Consider the following 19347-nt stretch of genomic DNA (forward strand, 5'->3'; position numbering starts at 1 on the left):
CATAGCGATGAAGAAGAAGAAGAAGCATACATGGACATGGAGAGAGAATTGACCAGTGCCTTAAGTGATCTAAACAAAATAAGGAAGCAAAATCAAATACTTGATGCTGAAGTTATTCAAAAGAAAAAGGAACTTGATGCATCTCTGGAAGAAACAAACAGGCTCTAAAAGGAAAATGAATAGTAGAAGGAATAGATGCAAGATTTTGACAAAGCAACAAAAGAAGTATCCCTTCTAAGTTGAGGAAGCATAAAAGAGACAAAATCTTAGTAAGCTAGCCGAAGGAAACTATTTTGAAGTACAAGGCAAAAGTTACTCAAAAGAAATAAGAGCTTATTTTGCAAATACAAGATGTTGAAAAGAAGAATCGTGTCATTAATGAAAAGGATCAAGAAATTGCTTGCTTAAAGATGAAGACAAAAGAAGTAGGTGAAGCTCCATGCAATGAAGGCACAAGTTCCAAGCCCCCACAAAGCAAGATTGAAGAGAAACCTAAAAGCAAAATCCTTCAAAGGAAAAATTGAAGCGAAGGACAAGAGAAGATTGATAGTGTTACTGCTCAAAGAAGTAATGCTAAGGTAATCAAGGACAAGGAACAACAAAGGATTGATTCTCCTCTGAGAAACAATGTCTTTAGAAGATCATCAAGGCAAGACATTTGATCTAGGAACACTCATATTTTATGGGTATTATTTTTCATGTACTACCTTTGGACATAAGGCTAGGGATTGCAAAGCTTACAATAGGGACAATTATTAAGGACATTATCAAAACCCTAGAAGCAAGTTTGCAGGAACACGAGACAAGTATTGAAAAATCGCTTCATCAACAAAAAGTATACATCAATTGTTCCGTCACTCAGGTACCAAATTGAATGCTTCAAATTCCATAGCTATGGACACATAACTCATGATTGCAGATACATGATGGAATCTTCCATGAAGGAGAACTCTAATATCAGGTACAAGAAGGTTTGGAGAAGAAAACAAAAGCAAGAAGATCAAGTGAATGAAGAAATCTCAGAGGTCATGCTCTCAAGATTTGTAAAGTCGCAAGACCATGATAAATCTACAGGTACAAAGGAAGATGTCAAGGTTCATAATGATCCTACAACACAACAGGTTCATATATCATACTATAATCTAGCTTGGAGATTCCCAATCCTATGAATGTTGAAGAGGGGGAGTCTAAGTAGCAACAATTATAAATTTGAACATCTATCCTTCAAAAAATTGATTTGGAAAGGCATTCTCTCAATGGTTTGATGAAGTTGTCAATTGATTGACATTATTGACAAATTAGTCAGCGTTGTGTTCAATTTAGCGTTAGATTTGACAAGTCGAGTCATGGATTAGTTGTGGCACTTCAAGATTGAGATCAAGAAGAATTGTAGGACTTATTAAAGCATATTGATAGGTGGAATTAGAATGGCATACTGTGAGATGTTCTATATTTTTTTTATGTTATATATATATATATATATATATATATAGGATTGAGTACTACCCAGAGAAGAAAGTCAACCTTCCTCTCAGCTTGAAGGTCAGAGAGAGGTTGTTGGTACTAGGCCAACCCTCAATATAGACTCACTTAAGAGTGCAACAAGTTACTCTATTCCATAGAGTCAACATGTCAACTTACGAGACTTGAACCTTGGTGGGGAGGCTAAAACTATTCCACCCAACCACCCAAGATAAACTCAATTGATATCTATATATATATATATACACAACACACTTACAACCACTACATTTCCCTCATATTCAGCTAGAGAGCACCTCTCAGTACAATAAATAAATTATGTGTCAAACCTAACGTATGCTTCACACCTCTTATTTTTGTCTCTAAAAAATTTAATCCTTAGTAAGTGATTTGACATACCACCATCTACATTGCTTAACCATCACACATTGAACCTTGCTTAAAAAATTGAACCTGGGCATCTTCATTGTTTAAATTGACTTTATAAGGCATAAGTTGACCATCTATCCTTAATTTTGATATTTAAACACTAGAATGCCAATAATCCTCCTGGTACAGTTAATTACATCTTCCGTTCGCGTTAAATGGACTTTGACCTAATAATATAAAAGCATTATACAGTGTACATGTTGGATCAATACTGTAATGTTTTATACTCGTCGTACTTCGTACATTGTACCTTTATTCATATCAATACAAAATTGGGCATATATTATGAAAAGAACTTTATGGTTCCTCCCCACCAACTAAAATAAAATTATATGCTCCTGTAATGTGCTCACTACTTATGCAGCCGCACATGGTGGAAAAGCGGATCGTTTATCCTCAACGTACAAGGTAAAAGGGAGAAAATATGACTAATGATTACACAGAATTATGTTCATTTACTGATGTAAATGAACAAAATGAAAGAAAACGAAACTTCTATTTATAAAAGACACAATTTTGTCACTAAAATCCTGGCAAAAGGGACAGATCTGCAATTCCACGAGGAAGACTTGCAATTCTCCCTAGTAAAGCCAGCCTATTTTTCCGCAAATTTTCATCCTCCTGTTGACATGTACTAGATATTTTTAGTGGCACATTTTTCACTGGATATATAATTTATATCAACCTTTCTAACTGACATAAAATGTATAATGACATGAATATACAATACACATCAAGAAAAAATATTCATCAGTACAGGCTGAGATTCTTAGCCAAGTTTGAAACTATGAAATCATGGAAATAAAATAAATCACAGCAAACAAATATACCGACACATACTGCCATAACAAAAACACTGTTGAAAAAATCCTCAAGTGGTTGAATAAGCTGAACAGAGGCTTCTATAAAAACATCAATTCCAACACCTGAAGAAGAACATGTAAAATTGGTGAGGCACTTCAACAGAGATTCTCAAAGTTAACCGAATGAATCATAATGATCATGGGCTTCCGTTATGAAAAAGTGTAGAAAACAAGCATCAATGGATAGGAATATAGTGCAAGAATACACACTTGGATTTATTCGGGATTGAACGCTCTGGAATGCATTCCACAATGCCTTCTCCTCCTCCAGTTGGAAAAGAGCCCCATCCACCTAACGAGCAAAAGAATTGCCTTTGTAAGAAAAAATTATGATGAAACAACAAAGAAACGTTGGCAAAAGAAGTGGGTTTTCGCTGCTCATGTTGCAATGATATAAGCCAATATGGTTAGACGAGATGAAGCAAGAATCACAATTAAGTTTGTTTTCTTGTTCCATTGCACGAACTCATGCGAGTCCTCAACCAGAAGTAAGAAGGCCAATACCCCAAATTTACAAACATGAGAGGACATCATAAATTACTAACCAAACGATCCGATACTGCAAAATTATAATTCCTTCCCAAGAAAATGAAAAGTATTTATTTGAGCAATTGGTTGAGCATGTAAAAACACGACGTTGCACTCTTCCTAGCTTTTTCCTTCATTAAACACATGATCCTATTTTTCCTAGAACTATTTGATTGCATGCACGCTATTGATGGAAATTTTTTGGGTTGGGTAACAGGGATCGAAGTTGAAGAGAAGGGTTACATTTCAATTTGAAGGGTTAACTTCGTTTTAGCTATTGAATATTGACAAGTTAAAATAAGCTATTGTTTTCATATGAAAATGAAAATAATTTAAAATTTCATGTAAACCTCATACATCACACCTCTTATTGTTTCAAGTTGTGTAGACCTCAAACGAAGAATCTTATCTTCAGCCCAGAACTCCAAATACACTCAAACAAGAACACATACATGACACTCGTTCAATATTATTATAGTTTATATAGGAATCATATTGAGGGAATTTAATAGGACCGTTTTCTTACAATCTATATAGGAATGATATAGAGGGAATTCAATTGGACCATTTACTTACAGTCTATATAGGAATTATATGGAGAAAATTCATAAGGACCTATTACCGCTCAAACTAGCAGGGGACCAAAGGGGGATCCCTAAAGGGCAGATGCTAGACCAAGGGCAACAAACGGAGACTTAGCCCACTGTCACCTCAGCTAAGGCTCCCTTCTATTTACGGACTTTCACCAATGGGAGGAGACCCAAAGGAGTTTGAAAGATGGAGCTTGCTTGCTTTCTAAGCAAGGTACTATGTATTCTAGGGAAAGGAAGAGAGGATTTGAGGGTTAGGTTTATGTGATAAGACTTGTGAAGGAGCTCTCCAATCCCTAAAATCCTTGTTATAATTGGTATCCCGGATGGTTATTGTAGAATGATCTTTCAAAAGAGTAGGACCACACAAGGCCAAGTGGACCTAGTCTAGGGTATGAGGAAAGTATTTAGCAACCAATGATATTCTTACCTTGACAAGGTGGGAGAAGGATCAAAGAAATAATTTCACTTGAAGATGTTGTTTTGACCCTATAAGGTACTAGTCTTGGGGATGGCAGGGCAAGATTTGATCCCAGAGCTAGGGCTTGGGGTTTCTCCTAACTCCACCTTCCGAATGGCTTCAAAATTGGAGGAGGGTTCGAGGAAAGGCCAACATAGGGGACCCTAGGAGATCAAAATTTTTGGAGCGCTAACTTGTCGGGAAATTGATGCCCTGGGTACCCCAACTTGGCTAGACCTAGAAGGAGGTCAAAGAATATGATTTTTAGTTACCACCCTTGGTAAATCAGTGCCTTAATCTTTGGAATAATGGAGTCTATGATAAATATGAGTAGGATTTATTGGTTCCCAGTCAAGGAGGCCTCAAGGTCACTTCGCTAGCCTTCTAGGTCAAGAAGAAGAAACCTTGCAACTTTTATACTTATACTTCGATGTGCAAAGGAAATGGCTTATCAAGGTCAAATTCTTTGATAGAATTAACCCTAGGAGATTTCACTCATATTACATGGACCATACATTGAGAGATGCTATAATAGAGACAAATTCCACAACTTTAAGCAGTAAATGCATGCAACAATTATCCCTAGAACAAAGAAAATCCCAGTTTAGCATATATGACAAAAGTAAACAAGAAGAACATCAAAAATCAAGTACTTACATGTAACAAAGTATATCCAACCATTCACAAATGACAAGAGAGAAGCTCCAAGAGAAGATAGACCAATATCCACACATCAAAATTCATCCATAAAGCTCCAATTCATCCTCTAGAAAAAGTGTGAAAATCTCCAGAGAAATAAGAGATCCAAACCAAAGTGATGATGAGCAAATGAGCTCATCTCACTTGTATTTATACACAACTTAGGAGTTCGAATTAGCCTCCTTGGCCTACATAAGCTCCAAAAATAAAATAATGCTCTAATAATTCAACTTTTGGTGACAAGCTCATCAAATTAGCTCATAAATGAAAAAGTAAGCCTCTCAAGAGGTTAAATAATAATCTACGCATGTCGTAGGGCTCTCTAAGAGGCCTAATGAGGTTCATGGGTGCCACAATGAAAAATAGGACCCTCAAAAGAAGTGGACAAGGGGTTGACCACTTGTAATAACTTGTGGTGCTCCAAATGACATGTGGGGGCACACAAGTATCCTCATGGGTCGCCAAACAAATTGAAGATGCTTGTAAATCACTTGCAAGGGCTAGGATGATGGTGTAGGTGATGCCACATCATCATGCAAGTCCCGGATCATCTGCCAAGTGTATGGTGTAAGTCTGGGTCCAGGTGGGTATGATGGATCAGATGCATCCTCCTCATCCAATAAGTGAACCACAAGCAATTTTTGAATGGCTGTGGGGATCCATGGAGTGCAATCAGCTGTTGTGGAGGTCCATGGCTCTTAACGCTCACCCTATAAGTGTCAATGTAGACCTCTAGAGGATTAGGACCCCGTATAGCGAGACCAAACCCAAGGTGGAAACCATCTGCAATCCTGCATAAGATCCAATGTGTTCCCTAGCCTTCCAGTACAACAAGTCATTAGAGAAATCGAGTAAATGAGATTACCTAATCATGGACCATAGGTGGGGACTTCATAATGGCCTACCCTTCCATAATGGGCTTCGGGATGAGCCAATGTCGCTTAAACTCCAAATGGGGTTAACCAATAATCCTATTAGGTGGTTTCTACTTCTAAAAGGGATAATATAGTTAAGGTACATCCGTCAAAAGGTAGTGGCATGTGGCAGATAGGTGAAAGAAGTAGAGAATGAGAAGGGGCATCCCTGGGTCACATGTTGGGGTACAAGGGTAGCTAATATGAGGGAAGGCCACACTTGGGTTTATGATGTATAGGAGGGAGAAATTGTGGTACATGAGGTGCCCCGACCTTGACTTTTCCACCCTTCTTTATATGCCTTTTGCATTTTTATGATTTTCTTTGATTAACTGCTCGGGGCTCAAGGGGTAAGAGCATGATTTATAAGATATAGCAGTGAATACTCCCTTTTAAGGTGGCGCAATTCATTGCTCACTAGGGGTTGGGACAATCGTGGGTTCCTATATGATGAAAGAGGTTCATAGAACTTGTAAAAACGAGGGTGATGGACATGATGATGGGGTAGAGCTCATGTATTGGCTTTTGCCCACGTGTTAAATATATTTGTCCCGACCATCTTTTGCATTTTGTGGTACATTTTCCTGCTGAATGTGGCCATATATGCTTTTATCTTTTTTTTTTCAGCTACATCAACCTCTGGGCTCCACTCCAGGCCATGACCCAAGTTGTGGGCAAGGGGAAGCTGCAAGCTAACCCTATGTGGACCCAGTGGAGGAATGTGGACCTAGGCGGTAGAAATGATGAATAGAGTAATAATGAATGAAAAGGGGGTAGTATAAGTGGATAAGGGAGCGGGACCACATAACCAAAATCGGGGTTTCCCATGAAATACCATCTGTGGAACCATATGGTCAGTAAAATAGATCCCACGGGACTAGAACCCAAGGTTAATTCTTAAAAGGGGTCTAGGGGACAAAAACACAGACGTATCCCATTCTTTCCGCTGAATCCCCCCATTAATCCATACCCATAAGTGTCCATGATAAGCAAACTACAATACTCAATTACCAAATGACAAGGCATACCTTTAGGTTCGGGAGGCCCACCTTCAAACATACGATCATGGCAACTGGGCGAGGGACCACATGGCTTGCTCAAGTGGTGGATAAAAGGCACAATCAACTAGCTAGTGGCTGCTGGCTACCGGCTGACGACCATCTTGGAGAAAACTTTTCTCCTAGGGATATCACCCACAAAATGGTGGGTAACATCTGGCTCCAACTGGGACGTGATCTCTCGAAGAAGTGGGTGAAGCTACTCGAACGGGAGGTCACGAGAATTCCAACAACATTTTGGTTACCATAGATCAGTCACTTGCACATATGATAGATGAAAAATATGGGGTAACATAAGTATGGGGGATTTACGCAGTGCATTATATTACATGTTTTCACGACGTCTCATGATCGCACATGCTATATGTTGAAAATAAAATATGCAAATATGCATCTATCTACCATGAGAAATATCATATGATGTTAATTCTAATGCGGAAATGAGCATGCAATGCATCCTACCCTAACATGCATATGACGAAGCTATTATTAAGTGTAATCATAAAGCCAGTGCAACCAACATATCATCAAGTCAATATAAATATGCCTACCTATATGATTACTCATGCAGCAAGTCCCAAAGCAAATGCAAACCCAAACACATGGAGGATGTTGTGGGTGGGAGGTGGGAAAATATGATGCCCACATATGGATGATTATGTGACAATAGGTAAGAAAATTATGTAATCTAGTCAACGAGAACTTCTCTTGCAACCAAAATATAGAGATGTTGACAACCAATCTCATAAACTTTCAAATTTCAATGGATGACAACCTCTGGCATATCACTTCCACCATTGTCCTTATTATTTACGTCATGGCTTATGGCCTTCATCGGGTTATGATTAGCAGGAAAGGGAGGCTGACGAGATGGAGAAACACAAGTAGGTTGCACATGATGATTACACTAGAGAGGGGAGACTATGGAGTGATCAAAACCCCAAGGGTGCATCCAAGGAGGAAAAGTATAATCAGTGATGGGCCTTTCCTTGACACTATACTTGGGAAGGGAAAAGGGCTCATAGTTACTTGAGATCATATGACCAGGGGTGAGGGAATCACTTGATGAAGACCCAAGATGATGACCAATAGGAAAAAGGGAGAAAGAAGTATTGTATTCAACGGGTTGTACTTTTCGAAAATCATAATCTAAAGGCTCAAGTGATTTGAATGTAGAATCATACTTAGGAGAGGTGGGAGCCTTATCAATTTCCTTAGTATCAAAGATTTGGTTTCTCCTAAAAGGAAAATTGATCACTTCCAACTACCCCTCTTTATGCAAAGGAAAATGAAGATTATCCTTCCCAAGGGTATCAATGGGTATGTCATCATAAATAATCCTTGAGAGGAAGGGAAGACCAATCTCATCCTCATCTTCCTTGTCAGTGTCGTAAATGGGAGCAGAATCAAATTGAAGACCAAAAATTTCCCATTTATCCTTTTCAATGCGGAAATAATCTTCAATGTCATCTTTCAAAGGGCTAATGGGATCATCTCTCTCAAGGTTTTCAAAAGAGTATTCATCAGGAGTAATCTCCTTGTGAAAGGTAGGGTTGGTCTCAATTTGACTTTCCATAAATTCATCCTTCCCAAGACGTGTTCTCAAAATCATCATTTTCATCATGCGGACCTAAGGAGGACCCATCTTCTTGCTCATTACCTAGATTCTTAATGCCTTGATGATGCTCGATGAGGGCTTCCCCTTGGATGCTTGATGCAAAGTGTACTTGAAAATGTCTAATAAATCCATGAACAAACTCTTCAATAGATGAGATGCTCCTAGGTTCATGATCATGCAACCATGAGTTATGACCACTAAGAGATCCCATGAATAATAACATAAGGATGTCGTTACATTACTATATAATTCGTAAATCATATAATTAATGAATTATATAGCTATATTAATTATAATTATATAGTTTATAATTTAAAAGAAAATTTGATTAATTTAATTATTACTCAAAAAAAAAATTATTATTAACATTACTATATATAAAAGAAGAAGAAGAGAGTAGACATAACCCTAGATTCAAAACAAAGTTACCAGCAAATCATACAAGCTGAGCTACCAGTGACGTCAAGTTACATATGCCAGGATGATAAAACGCAAGGTGAAGAAATTTGTTCGGGGCTAAGATGAAGGAAATTGCCAACAATAAGCTTTGAGGACAAAGCTTCTGAAGGAAGGGGCAATATTACGAACATAAATTGGATAAAATAAAATAAACATAAATAAATATAAATAAATGTGTAATACTCATAAACTTGAAAGTAGGAAGCATAAAAATTTGATTTGTACTTACCTGAACTGCTAGCTGATCCCGTGAAGTTGACGATACTGTTGCTGTTTGCTCCAATTACCCAGGGAGACCAATTCCACCCAACCTGATTGAGCAGAGGCTGGCTGCTCAATCCAGCAAGCTTCTCACAGAAGCCCACTGTCCCCCGTGCCCAGAACCTCAGTCGGATTAAAGCTCTTCCAATGTCAGACCTCTCTCCCTGCTGAATTCCTTCTCTGGCTTCACTGCTGAACTCCTCCTCTGGCTTCTCCTCCGTTTCTCCCCCCGTACTCGGTTCACAATTCCGGTTTTATCCACGGGCTTGGCGGTGGCCGCCCTCCCGCATGCAACCACCGCCTCCCTCCCTGTTGCCACGCTCTCAGACCGTATGCTTATCCCGTTCCTTATCATTTAGCTACGGTTTGCCCTTTTGTCCTATTAATGTGTTTTATTTTAGTATTAAGTTTCTAACTTATTGAATTTGGACTTTACATTTAATATGATTATCATATATCTTTTTATTAATATTATTTAAAATATAAGGTTTATAACTTTATATTAATTAATTATTATTATATATATATCATTTCTTAACTTTTCTTAACCTTTATAAATGGGTCGTTACAAAATGTAAATACTAAATAATCAAGTAATGATTATGCTAAATAGTCATCAGTTACGTGAAAAGGCATGTTTAAAAGACATGCCTAGTCACGAAAGAACACCTGCTTAGGTATTTATGCGGGTCCTCATTATAACATTCAATATCACTTGTACATTTTTATATATAATAAATTATTATTACAAATACCTCGTGTATTTTTACATTTAAAGTCAACAAGCTATAAGTTTTGTTGCTTCAGTGCAATTGGGCTGCTATAGTTGCTTGCATGACTCCTCCGTGCGACCAAGACTTAAATGATGGAATCTCAATTGTTTGAAGATTTCGCTCAGTGACTGTAGGGTTCGGCGGTTGATTGCAAACAGTGACAATTCATTACAGACTTTAGAATCAAATTTTTGAGTATAACAATAACTCCGTTATTGTTGTGGATTGATGGGAATTATCAGAGGGTGAACTTGGATCTTTTGCAAAGAACAAGGAAAAGGGGAAGCCACTTTCTCCATCAACTGGTGCGGGAAAGGATGGAAATCCAATGAATCCAACCTTCACTGATAAAGATGATCATTTGTATTTCTGGTTCCCTTTATTGGCAAGATTTTCTGAACTTTCATTTGATCCCAAGCCAAATATCAGAAAAAGTGCTTTGCAAGTGCTTTTTGACACACTTCGCAACCATGGGCATTTGTTCTCCCTTGCTCTATCGGAGCGTGTCTATAACTTAGTTCTTTTTCCCTTTTGATTATGTTAGACATGCCATTGATCCTTCAGGACGAAGGGTACATGGGGGATGATCTGGAAGATGAACTCAATGATACTGAAGAAGATGCTTGGCTTTATGAAACATGCACATTGGCCCTGCAACTTGCAGTAGACCTCTTTGTCAAGTTCTATAATTCAGTAAACCCTCTACTAAAGAAAGTACTGACACTTTTAATTAGTTTTATAAAGCGGCCCCATCAAAGCTTGGCTGGCATTGGTGTAACTGCTTTTGTTCATTTGATGACCAATGTTGGAGATCTTTTTTTTGATGCAGTGTTTTTTGCGGAGTTGAATGAGGTTCTTATAGAGGATGGATATTCTGGTGAGAAGGTTCGTGTCACGCCCATGCGTACAAATATTATCATTCGTGCCACATGTACACAAAATGCTCTTGGTGAAAAGGGGCAAGGGATCAAGCAGTTGACTTATGTTGTTCAAAAGTGGTTCAACTTTCTGGAGGGTACTGTAGAAATTTACGCATAAAAGCTCAACAACAGGGGTCTCTGTGCAATTGCACAAGATGAGTCTATGCATTATAAATCGCTTGGAGGCCTTGTTGTGAGAAGGGCTTGCTATGGTGTATTGAGGTTCATTATGGAAAGTGGTGCAAAGGGTTGTGAGTTTATTGTGAGTGGAAAACTCAGGGCCATGCTTTGCATACACATATGTTGCCTGCCTATATGACTCCGCCGTCAAATGTTGTGCCCTGTCATCAACATAGCAATGCCACTTTCCATAATGAACCTCAATACACCATTGCAAGCCCTTCTCACAACAAGGCCTCCAAGCAATTTATAACGCAGAGACTCAGCTTGTATGATTGCACAAAGACCCCTTTTGTTGACCTTCTCTGCGTAAAGTTCTACAGTACCCTCTGGAAAGTTGAACCGCTTTTGAACAACAAAAGTCAACTCCCTGATCCTTCACCCCTTTTCACCAAGAACATTCTGTGTACGTGTGGCACAAATGGTAATCTCTGTACGCATGGACGTGACATATTTAATCAAACGTATAAATAAATATAAACTATATTATATAATATAGTTATATATTAATAAATAAATAATTATTATTTAATTTTTAATAATAATAATAATATTATTATTATTACTAATTAATTAAATAATAGATATATATATATATATATATATATATATATATATCCAAGGGAATATCATTGACGAGCTATACATGCTGAAACGATTGACGAAGTATATATATATCGAGATGACAAACGCAAGATGAAGTAAATTGTCAACAATATAGCTTTGAGGACAAAGCTTTCAAAAGAAGGGGCAATGTTACGGATATAAATTATATAAAATAAAAAGGATATAAATAATAAATAATAAAATGACGATTATCTTAAATAGTCATTAGTTAAGTGAAAAAACATGTCTAAAAGACATGCCCAGTCATGAAAGGTCACCTGCCTAGGTATATAAGCAGGGCCTCATTGTAACATTCAACATCATTTGTACATTTTTATATATAATAAAATATTACTTACAAATACATTTGTGTATTTTACATTTAAAGTCAATAAGCTATTAGTTTTGTTGCTTCAGTCAAGGGTGCGATTGTAGCCTCCCAACCACTCACAGGGAAGGCAGGTGCGACTATGCCTGCAGAGCATAAAAATGAAAATTTGTACATGAAATCAGATGTTCACCTGAAGGATGTCAGTCCTACATACATGAAGCAGACAACAAAAAGTTCTATGAGCAGAGAAGTTTGAATGTTTACTATGATGTGAATATGTTGATTGAACTTGTGTTTGCAGGTGACCAAGATATGCATATAGATATTTCATTATGATTTAATCATTGAAGTTTGTGTTGCAAGAGTTTGACATGATTTGGCTGATTGATATATAGATAAGTAATGTTTGGAGTTTTGACATGATGCTTGATAATGACCTAGAACTTTGAGATGTGTTTTGGACTATAGATCTCTCTATGATAGCAAATTCGGGATTTGACCTAATGACTAATGATTTGATTTGATGACTGATGATTTGCCTTGATGACAATGCTATGTGGGCATAATGACTTTTAGTAACTAGTATTGGTATTTGATAATGGTTCTGTATTGGCCTACTCATTCTTAGCACATTGGTTGATGTAGAAACAATTGTGGAGTAATCTCTCAATAAATGGATGGAACTTGCATGACTTATCCTTGGAGTATGCATTCACATCTAGAAATGATTTATATTATGGTCATGAGGAAGATTTGATGAAGTATGGTTTGATATTGCTTGATGACAACTTGTTGGCATGATAATAGATGAAGTCATGACTTGATGTGAGCTCTATCTGTCACCTGGTCTAAAGAATTTGATACAAATGATATTGATGAGTTTGATATTAGTTTTGATATGACAACATTGATTCGTGTAAGGCTAAGCATATTGCCTTGGTAAAGTGTTATGTTTGCAGAAAGCTTTGGATGAAGCAAGCTCCCCAATCCAGATATGCCCACATTGACAACTATTTGGTGAAGCCAAGATGATGTGTTGATCCAAACCTCTACTTAAAAAGTGGTCCAAGGTATGGCTTTGATTTTGGTTTTATACACTGATGGTCTACTCTTGACAAGTAATGAGTCTCTGATGATCAAAGTACGAGGGAGATGGCTTCTGAAGCTCGAAATAATGAATCATGGCATGATGAATCGATTTCTAAGTTTAGAAAAAAATCTATACTGCAAAGCTATTGAAGAATTTTTGGAAAGTGGAAATGCAAATCCTTGGGCATTTCGATTGAATTTCAAGAAGTAATGAAGAGATATTGTTGAACTTGATTTGGAAATCGACAATTGATTGAAGCATTGATATTCCATTTTGAATGTGAAAATTCCCGAGTCTGGAATCCTACTGTAGCAACTAACATTATCTCTTCTATTAATTAAAAAATTAAACAAATTGTTTACAGTTTCTTATGGAAAATATCGAAATAAATACACTGCAACCTTCACAAGTTAAAAACTGCGGAAAAATAAATGCAAGGAAAAATTATAGAAATGCTAGCACACATATAAGCACATTAACACAATTATTTACGGACAATCATCCTCGGAAAAACCCAATGCGGGAAAAACGGTGCAACAGATGAGGGTTTCTTTATTAATCTTCAACAATAATTCATGTACAAGATATCGGACAAAACAATAGAGAAAGAAACAATGAGAGAAATTTAGCAATAAATTTCTCACTCTCCACAGCGATTCTTTGACCCCAAAACAAAGCCTATTCCCTTCGCTGGTGTCACTGCGTCATCCTCTACACGTGCCTTGATGATCTGTGTCCTCTCTCACGCTGGCCCTTCCAGAATTTATCTTGCACTCTCGGACTACTGCTGATGCCCTCTCTCTCTCACCTGCAACTCACCCTCTGGCTCTATCTTCTCTTGCTGAACTTCAACCACTGAGAAAATTGATTTGCCTGGGCAACTGAGTATCTACATTGGTGTGTCTTCTCTGAAGCCCCATTGAGTTTCTTCTTATAATCTCTCGTTGAGACATCAACGACCAAGATTAAAACATAATCAATGGCAAAGATTAACTAGAACTCGATCCATGTCTTCTTCTAGAAGATTCTCACCATGAGTTAATTAATACAATTTAATTAATCACTTTTCCTAATTTAGACTTAGGCACCATTGTAAAAAAAATTAATTATTTTAATTAAGTCGTCTCTAGGTGGAATTTCCGAAAACGATTTCTAGGTTTTGGAGAATGCATGTATTCTAGCCTCTCCACCAAATTTCGTGGCTAGAACACATCCGGTGCTACAAAAATTAACACTCCCTCTTAGCAAGGAATGTGTTCTAGCGCCGCAACCAACGTTGCAGGAAGCGTCCCCCCCCCCCGGATCCTAGGCCGGAATCGCGCCCCGTACGGAAGCGTTCCGGAAGCGCCCCAGGAAGCGCGATTCCAAAAACTGCGAAGCGCGATTCTGATTTTTTAAAGCGCTTCCTGGATTTTAGGAAGCGTGGCCCCGAAGCGCGCTTCGGATGGCGCTTCGGGCCTCCGAAGCGCCACGCTTCGGGCCCGGAAGCGTGCGCTTCATGCAGCGCTTCGGAGCGCTTCCTCCAAAACCACGCGGGCAAGGGAAAAATACATCATTTTTTTTAATTTTTTTTTAAAGTTAACTTAAGTTAGCATTGAGGGGGATTCGGGTAAGGATTTTAGAGAGCAGTTTCGGTGATATGACTGAGATTACTATCTCGGATCTCATAGAAGATTGCGTTGAAGATTGGGTTCAATTTTGTTATGTATCACAATGAATGCGGATTGCAATGGAGACAATTCTGTTATGTATTACAGTGACTCAATGTTATTCCTATCACAGTTTCGATGCTACCTTGATTTCGATGCTATTACAGTGATCACACTTCGGTGATATTACAGTGATCACACTTCAGTGCAGTGATGCAGTCACAGAAACTCGAATTATCTCTGAAATAAAATTTGGGTACCACAGTAAGGTAATGCAGATTAAAGGTTTTGTGCTACCACAGTCTTGGTGCCTCAACAGTAAGAACAGTCATCAATAGATTTTGGTATAACTACAGTGATACAAATTTGGTATCACAACAGTGAGAAAGTTTTCATCACAATAAGAAGATCTTGGTACCTAACACAGTCTCAATGATAAGGGTTCGGTGAGAAGGTTTCACTGTCAAAGTCTTGACGCATAACAATGATATTACAAGGATAAGGACTTTGCATCACATACATAGAAATTCGATCAAGGCACTTCAGAGTTTCGATGATATTATGTAATGCTTAAATCAAAATTTTCCCATTTAATTTTACAATTGAATTGCTAAATTCATGTAATGCCCAAAACAGAATATAATATCCAAATTAAATTTCGAATTTGTTCTAAAATTTACTAACTACAATTTAAGCAAGAAATTTATCAATTTTAATGCACAGACGCCTACCTGGTTTCCATGTATGAAGTCGATCCCGAGATGTTATGGCCCCAAATTTGCGTTGGTTACCAAAAGACCAAAATCTCCTAGCCAAACTGGGTACAACCTAGGTAACTTAAAGTTAACTTGTAGACTTGTGAATTTGAATTTTGAACCTTTTTGGCTTGGCGGTGACCAAGTGACATATTTTGTAAACATTATTATTTGAATTTTGGACATGACAAATGTTGACAGTTGCTCACTTGCTAGATAAATCATAATATGCTCTATGTTTTATGTTTTATAATATGCTTAAATGTTTTATGTTTTATAATATGCTTAAAAATTTGATGTATGTTTGTAATAGCTAGAATATAGATGATTGTTGTACATACTAGTAACTACAATGGAATCATGGATGCCATATCTATCTTGATTTATGCAAAAATATGCATGTTTTCATGTCTTCTACAATTAATTTGGTATTTGGGATGTTTGTTTTGAGTATAAATGCAAAAAAATATAAATATATATATATATATAGCAGACGCTTCGCTTCCTAGATTTTTGGAAAATGACGCTTCCGCGCTCCCGCTTCCGCTTCGCTCCCGCTTCGTGCAACATTGGCCGCAACCCACTGAAGCAACACCCTGTTCTTGCACCACCTCTTGTCATGCTGCTGATGTCTGGTTACTCTGCCCATCAACTACTGCACAACTTTGATATGTGTTGCATCTGTGCTATTGCTGACCCTGCTGTCAACTACTGCATCTACATTGGAACTCCCTCTCATCTGTTGCTGCTGCAACTGAGAATCCATCTATTTTTGCAACTGAAATGGGTTCTACACCATACCCATCTGTTCTTTGAATTGGATGAACTTAGCTTTCCCTAGAGCTTTCGTGAGTATGTCCACTACTTGATCACCTGTGGGAACATACTGCATCTGGATTGCCCCATGTTGAACATAATCTTTGATGAAATGACATCTGATATCGATGTGCTTCGACCTATCATGAAATACTGGATTCTTAGAGAGTTTTAGACAACTCTGGTTATCACACTAGATACTGGTTGCTCCCATTTTCTTCCTGAACAAACCCACTAGCAGTTTCCTAAGCCATATGGCTTCACACGTAGCCATGATGGTTGCATATATTCTGCTTCTGTTGAGCTCAATGCTACTGACTTCTACTTCTTGTTGCACCAAGAGACCATTCCTAATCCAATGTTGAAGCAGTACCCGAAGGTACTTTTCCTGTCCACTGAACTACCTGCCCAATTTGCATCTGTGAATCTGCTCAATCTGACGTCATCTCCTCGAGTATATTTCAACCCGAGCCCGACTGTTCCACACACATACTTGAGAATGTGCCTAGCTGCTACCCAATGTACCCTTTTCGGTTCCACCATGAATTGGCTAAGGGTATTGACAGCAAAGCAAATGTCTAGCCTAGTGTTGACCAGATACATGAGTGACCCAATTAGTTGTCTGTACAAGGTGGGGTCGACTTCCTTGTCCCTTGATGCATCTATCTTTTTCCAGTTGGTAATCATTGGTGTTACCATGGGTCTGCAATCCTACATTCTGAATCTCTTCAGAATTTCTGTAGCATATCTCCCTTGCCCAAGGAAGATCTCCCCATTCTTCTGCCATACTTCCAACCCTAGAAAATAGTGCATCAACCCCATATCCTTCATGTCGAATTCTGTTGCAAGGTTCCTTTTGCAGTCCTTTATGAGCCCCGATGATCCTGTCAAAAATAGATCATCTACATATAAAACCAGAATGAGAGGTTCATTCTCTGCCATCAGATAGTAGAGATTGGGATTTGCATCACTCTTAATGAATCTCAACTGCTGCAAGTAACTGTCAATCCGACCATACCACGCCTTGGGTGCCTGCTTGAGCCCATATAGGGATTTCTTCAATCTGCATACATGAGTGCGTTTTTCATGAGTTTCGAAGCCTTTAGGCTGCTCTATATACACCTTTTCTTCTATCACCTCGTTCAAGAATTTTGTCTTGACGTCCATCTGGTGAATTTCCCATCCCATCTACGCTGCTAGGGATATGGCAGATCTGATAGAGGTATATCTGGCAACTGGGGCGAAGGTCCCCTCATAGTCTATTCCTTCCTTCTGTGCATACCCCTTTGCCACAAATCTAGCCTTGTACTTCTTCATACTACCATCTACAATGTATTTGATCTTGTAGATCCATCTAGATCCTATCACTGATCTGTCTTCTGGATGAGGCACTACCTCTCAAACATCATTTGTCATGATAGAGTTGTATTCTTCTACCATGGCATCTAACCACACTTGATGCTGTGCGGCTTCCCGAAAACTAGAAGGTTCTGCAACCTGAGCTACCAAGGCTTGATATCTGTCAGGCTGCCTACGTTGTCTCTTGTCTGTCTTGGGAGCTTCGAAAAACTCCTCTACGTCTCTTAAGGTATGGCACACTTCCCTACTAGGTCTATCATTGGTGGTGGGAGGTTCGGTCAATTCCTGCTCCTGTTCCTACTACTCTGTTTGTTGAGAACTTCCTAGATCTCCTACTCTTGAGGAGATGCTGGTATTGGTCACTGTACTTGACCCCTGTGATTGTCCTCCTACTTGTCCAACTTGCTGTCCCTGCCGCTGGACTAATGGAACTTCTGCTGACTGATCTCCTGCAGGCATCTCTCGAGATTTTCTAAAAGCTCTGTCTTTCATGAACTTTGCATCTCGCCTTACTACAATCTTCCTACTACTAGGAATGTAGATTCGATATGTCTTTGAGGTCTCGCTATATCCCACGAGGAACCCCTTCTCTGCAGTCTGATCTAAATTACTCTGTTTTTCATCTGGGATGTGACAGTAAGTCACACTCCCAAAGATCCTCAAATGACTCACTTCAGGCTTCTTCCCTGTGAAGACTCCTTCTGGCGTTTTCTTCCCCAATGCTCTATGAGGTGTTCTGTTTTGAATGTATACTGTTGTGTTACATGCCTCAGCCCATAGAAATCTCATAGCCTTTGTATAACATAGCCTTTGCAACCCCAAATATTGTTTTGTTCTTCCGCTCCGCTACTTCATTCTGTTGAGGGTTGTATGGAGTTGTTCATTCTCTTTTGATGCCCTCTTGCGCACAATAACCTGTGAAGTATTTATCAATGTATTCTCCACCATTATCTGAACGCATCACCTTGATCTTTTTCCCTATCGCATTCTCTATGAGTGCTTTGAACTCTCCAAAACCGATCAAAGACCTCATCTTTGGTCTTTAGAAAATAGATCCAAGTCTTCTTGGAATGGTCATCAATAAAAATGATGAAATATTCACTTCCACTAAGAGTTTTGGTGGACACAGGGCCGCAAATATCTGAGTGTATCAATCCTAACATGCCTTTTGCTCTACTATCACTTCTGGGAAAATCTACCTTAACATACACAAACATTGTCGTGCTCAATACTAAGAACTCGAACACTCGTTTCAATTTCTCTGAGCATCCTAAGTGCGTCATGGTGTAAATGTCCCATCCTCCTGTGCCATAGTTCGTTCAGCGCCTTCCCACTACTATTGTCCTTGCCTATCAGTGCCATTGGAGAATCAATCTGCAATTTGTACAACTTGTTACTTCTAGCTCCAATCTGTCTCACCTTCTTCTAGCTAGAGTGTTTGACATACACTTTCTTCTCCACGAAGTGTACATCGTACCCCTTGTCCTGCGACTGGGACACTAAAATT

General features: G+C 38.5%; 1 protein-coding gene across 7 annotated transcripts in view; it reads right to left on the reverse strand.

The window, feature by feature from the left end:
- Nucleotides 1-1988: 1988 nt before the first annotated feature.
- EDD1 (glycine-tRNA ligase) overlaps nucleotides 1989-19347 on the reverse strand; it is a 508476-nt gene continuing 491117 nt past the window's right edge. For 4 of the 7 annotated variants that reach the window (XM_089415669.1, XM_089415666.1, XM_089415668.1 and 1 more), the window contains 3 exons: nucleotides 2985-3066; nucleotides 2752-2837; nucleotides 1989-2532 (listed from right to left, as the gene is read on the reverse strand). In XM_089415669.1, coding sequence (XP_089271795.1) covers nucleotides 2434-2532; nucleotides 2752-2837; nucleotides 2985-3066 — 267 coding nt within the window. In that variant the 3' untranslated portion in view covers nucleotides 1989-2433. Of the gene's footprint in view, nucleotides 2533-2741; nucleotides 2838-2984; nucleotides 3067-19347 lie in introns of all 7 variants that reach the window. The other 3 variants (XM_089415674.1, XM_089415671.1, XM_089415663.1) reach the window with 2 other exon arrangements.

The sequence above is a fragment of the Pinus tabuliformis genome, chromosome 6, assembly GCF_031772625.1.
Source record: "Pinus tabuliformis cultivar Carrire ecotype Pingquan chromosome 6, CPIR1, whole genome shotgun sequence".
Taxonomy (NCBI): Eukaryota; Viridiplantae; Streptophyta; class Pinopsida; order Pinales; family Pinaceae; genus Pinus; species Pinus tabuliformis.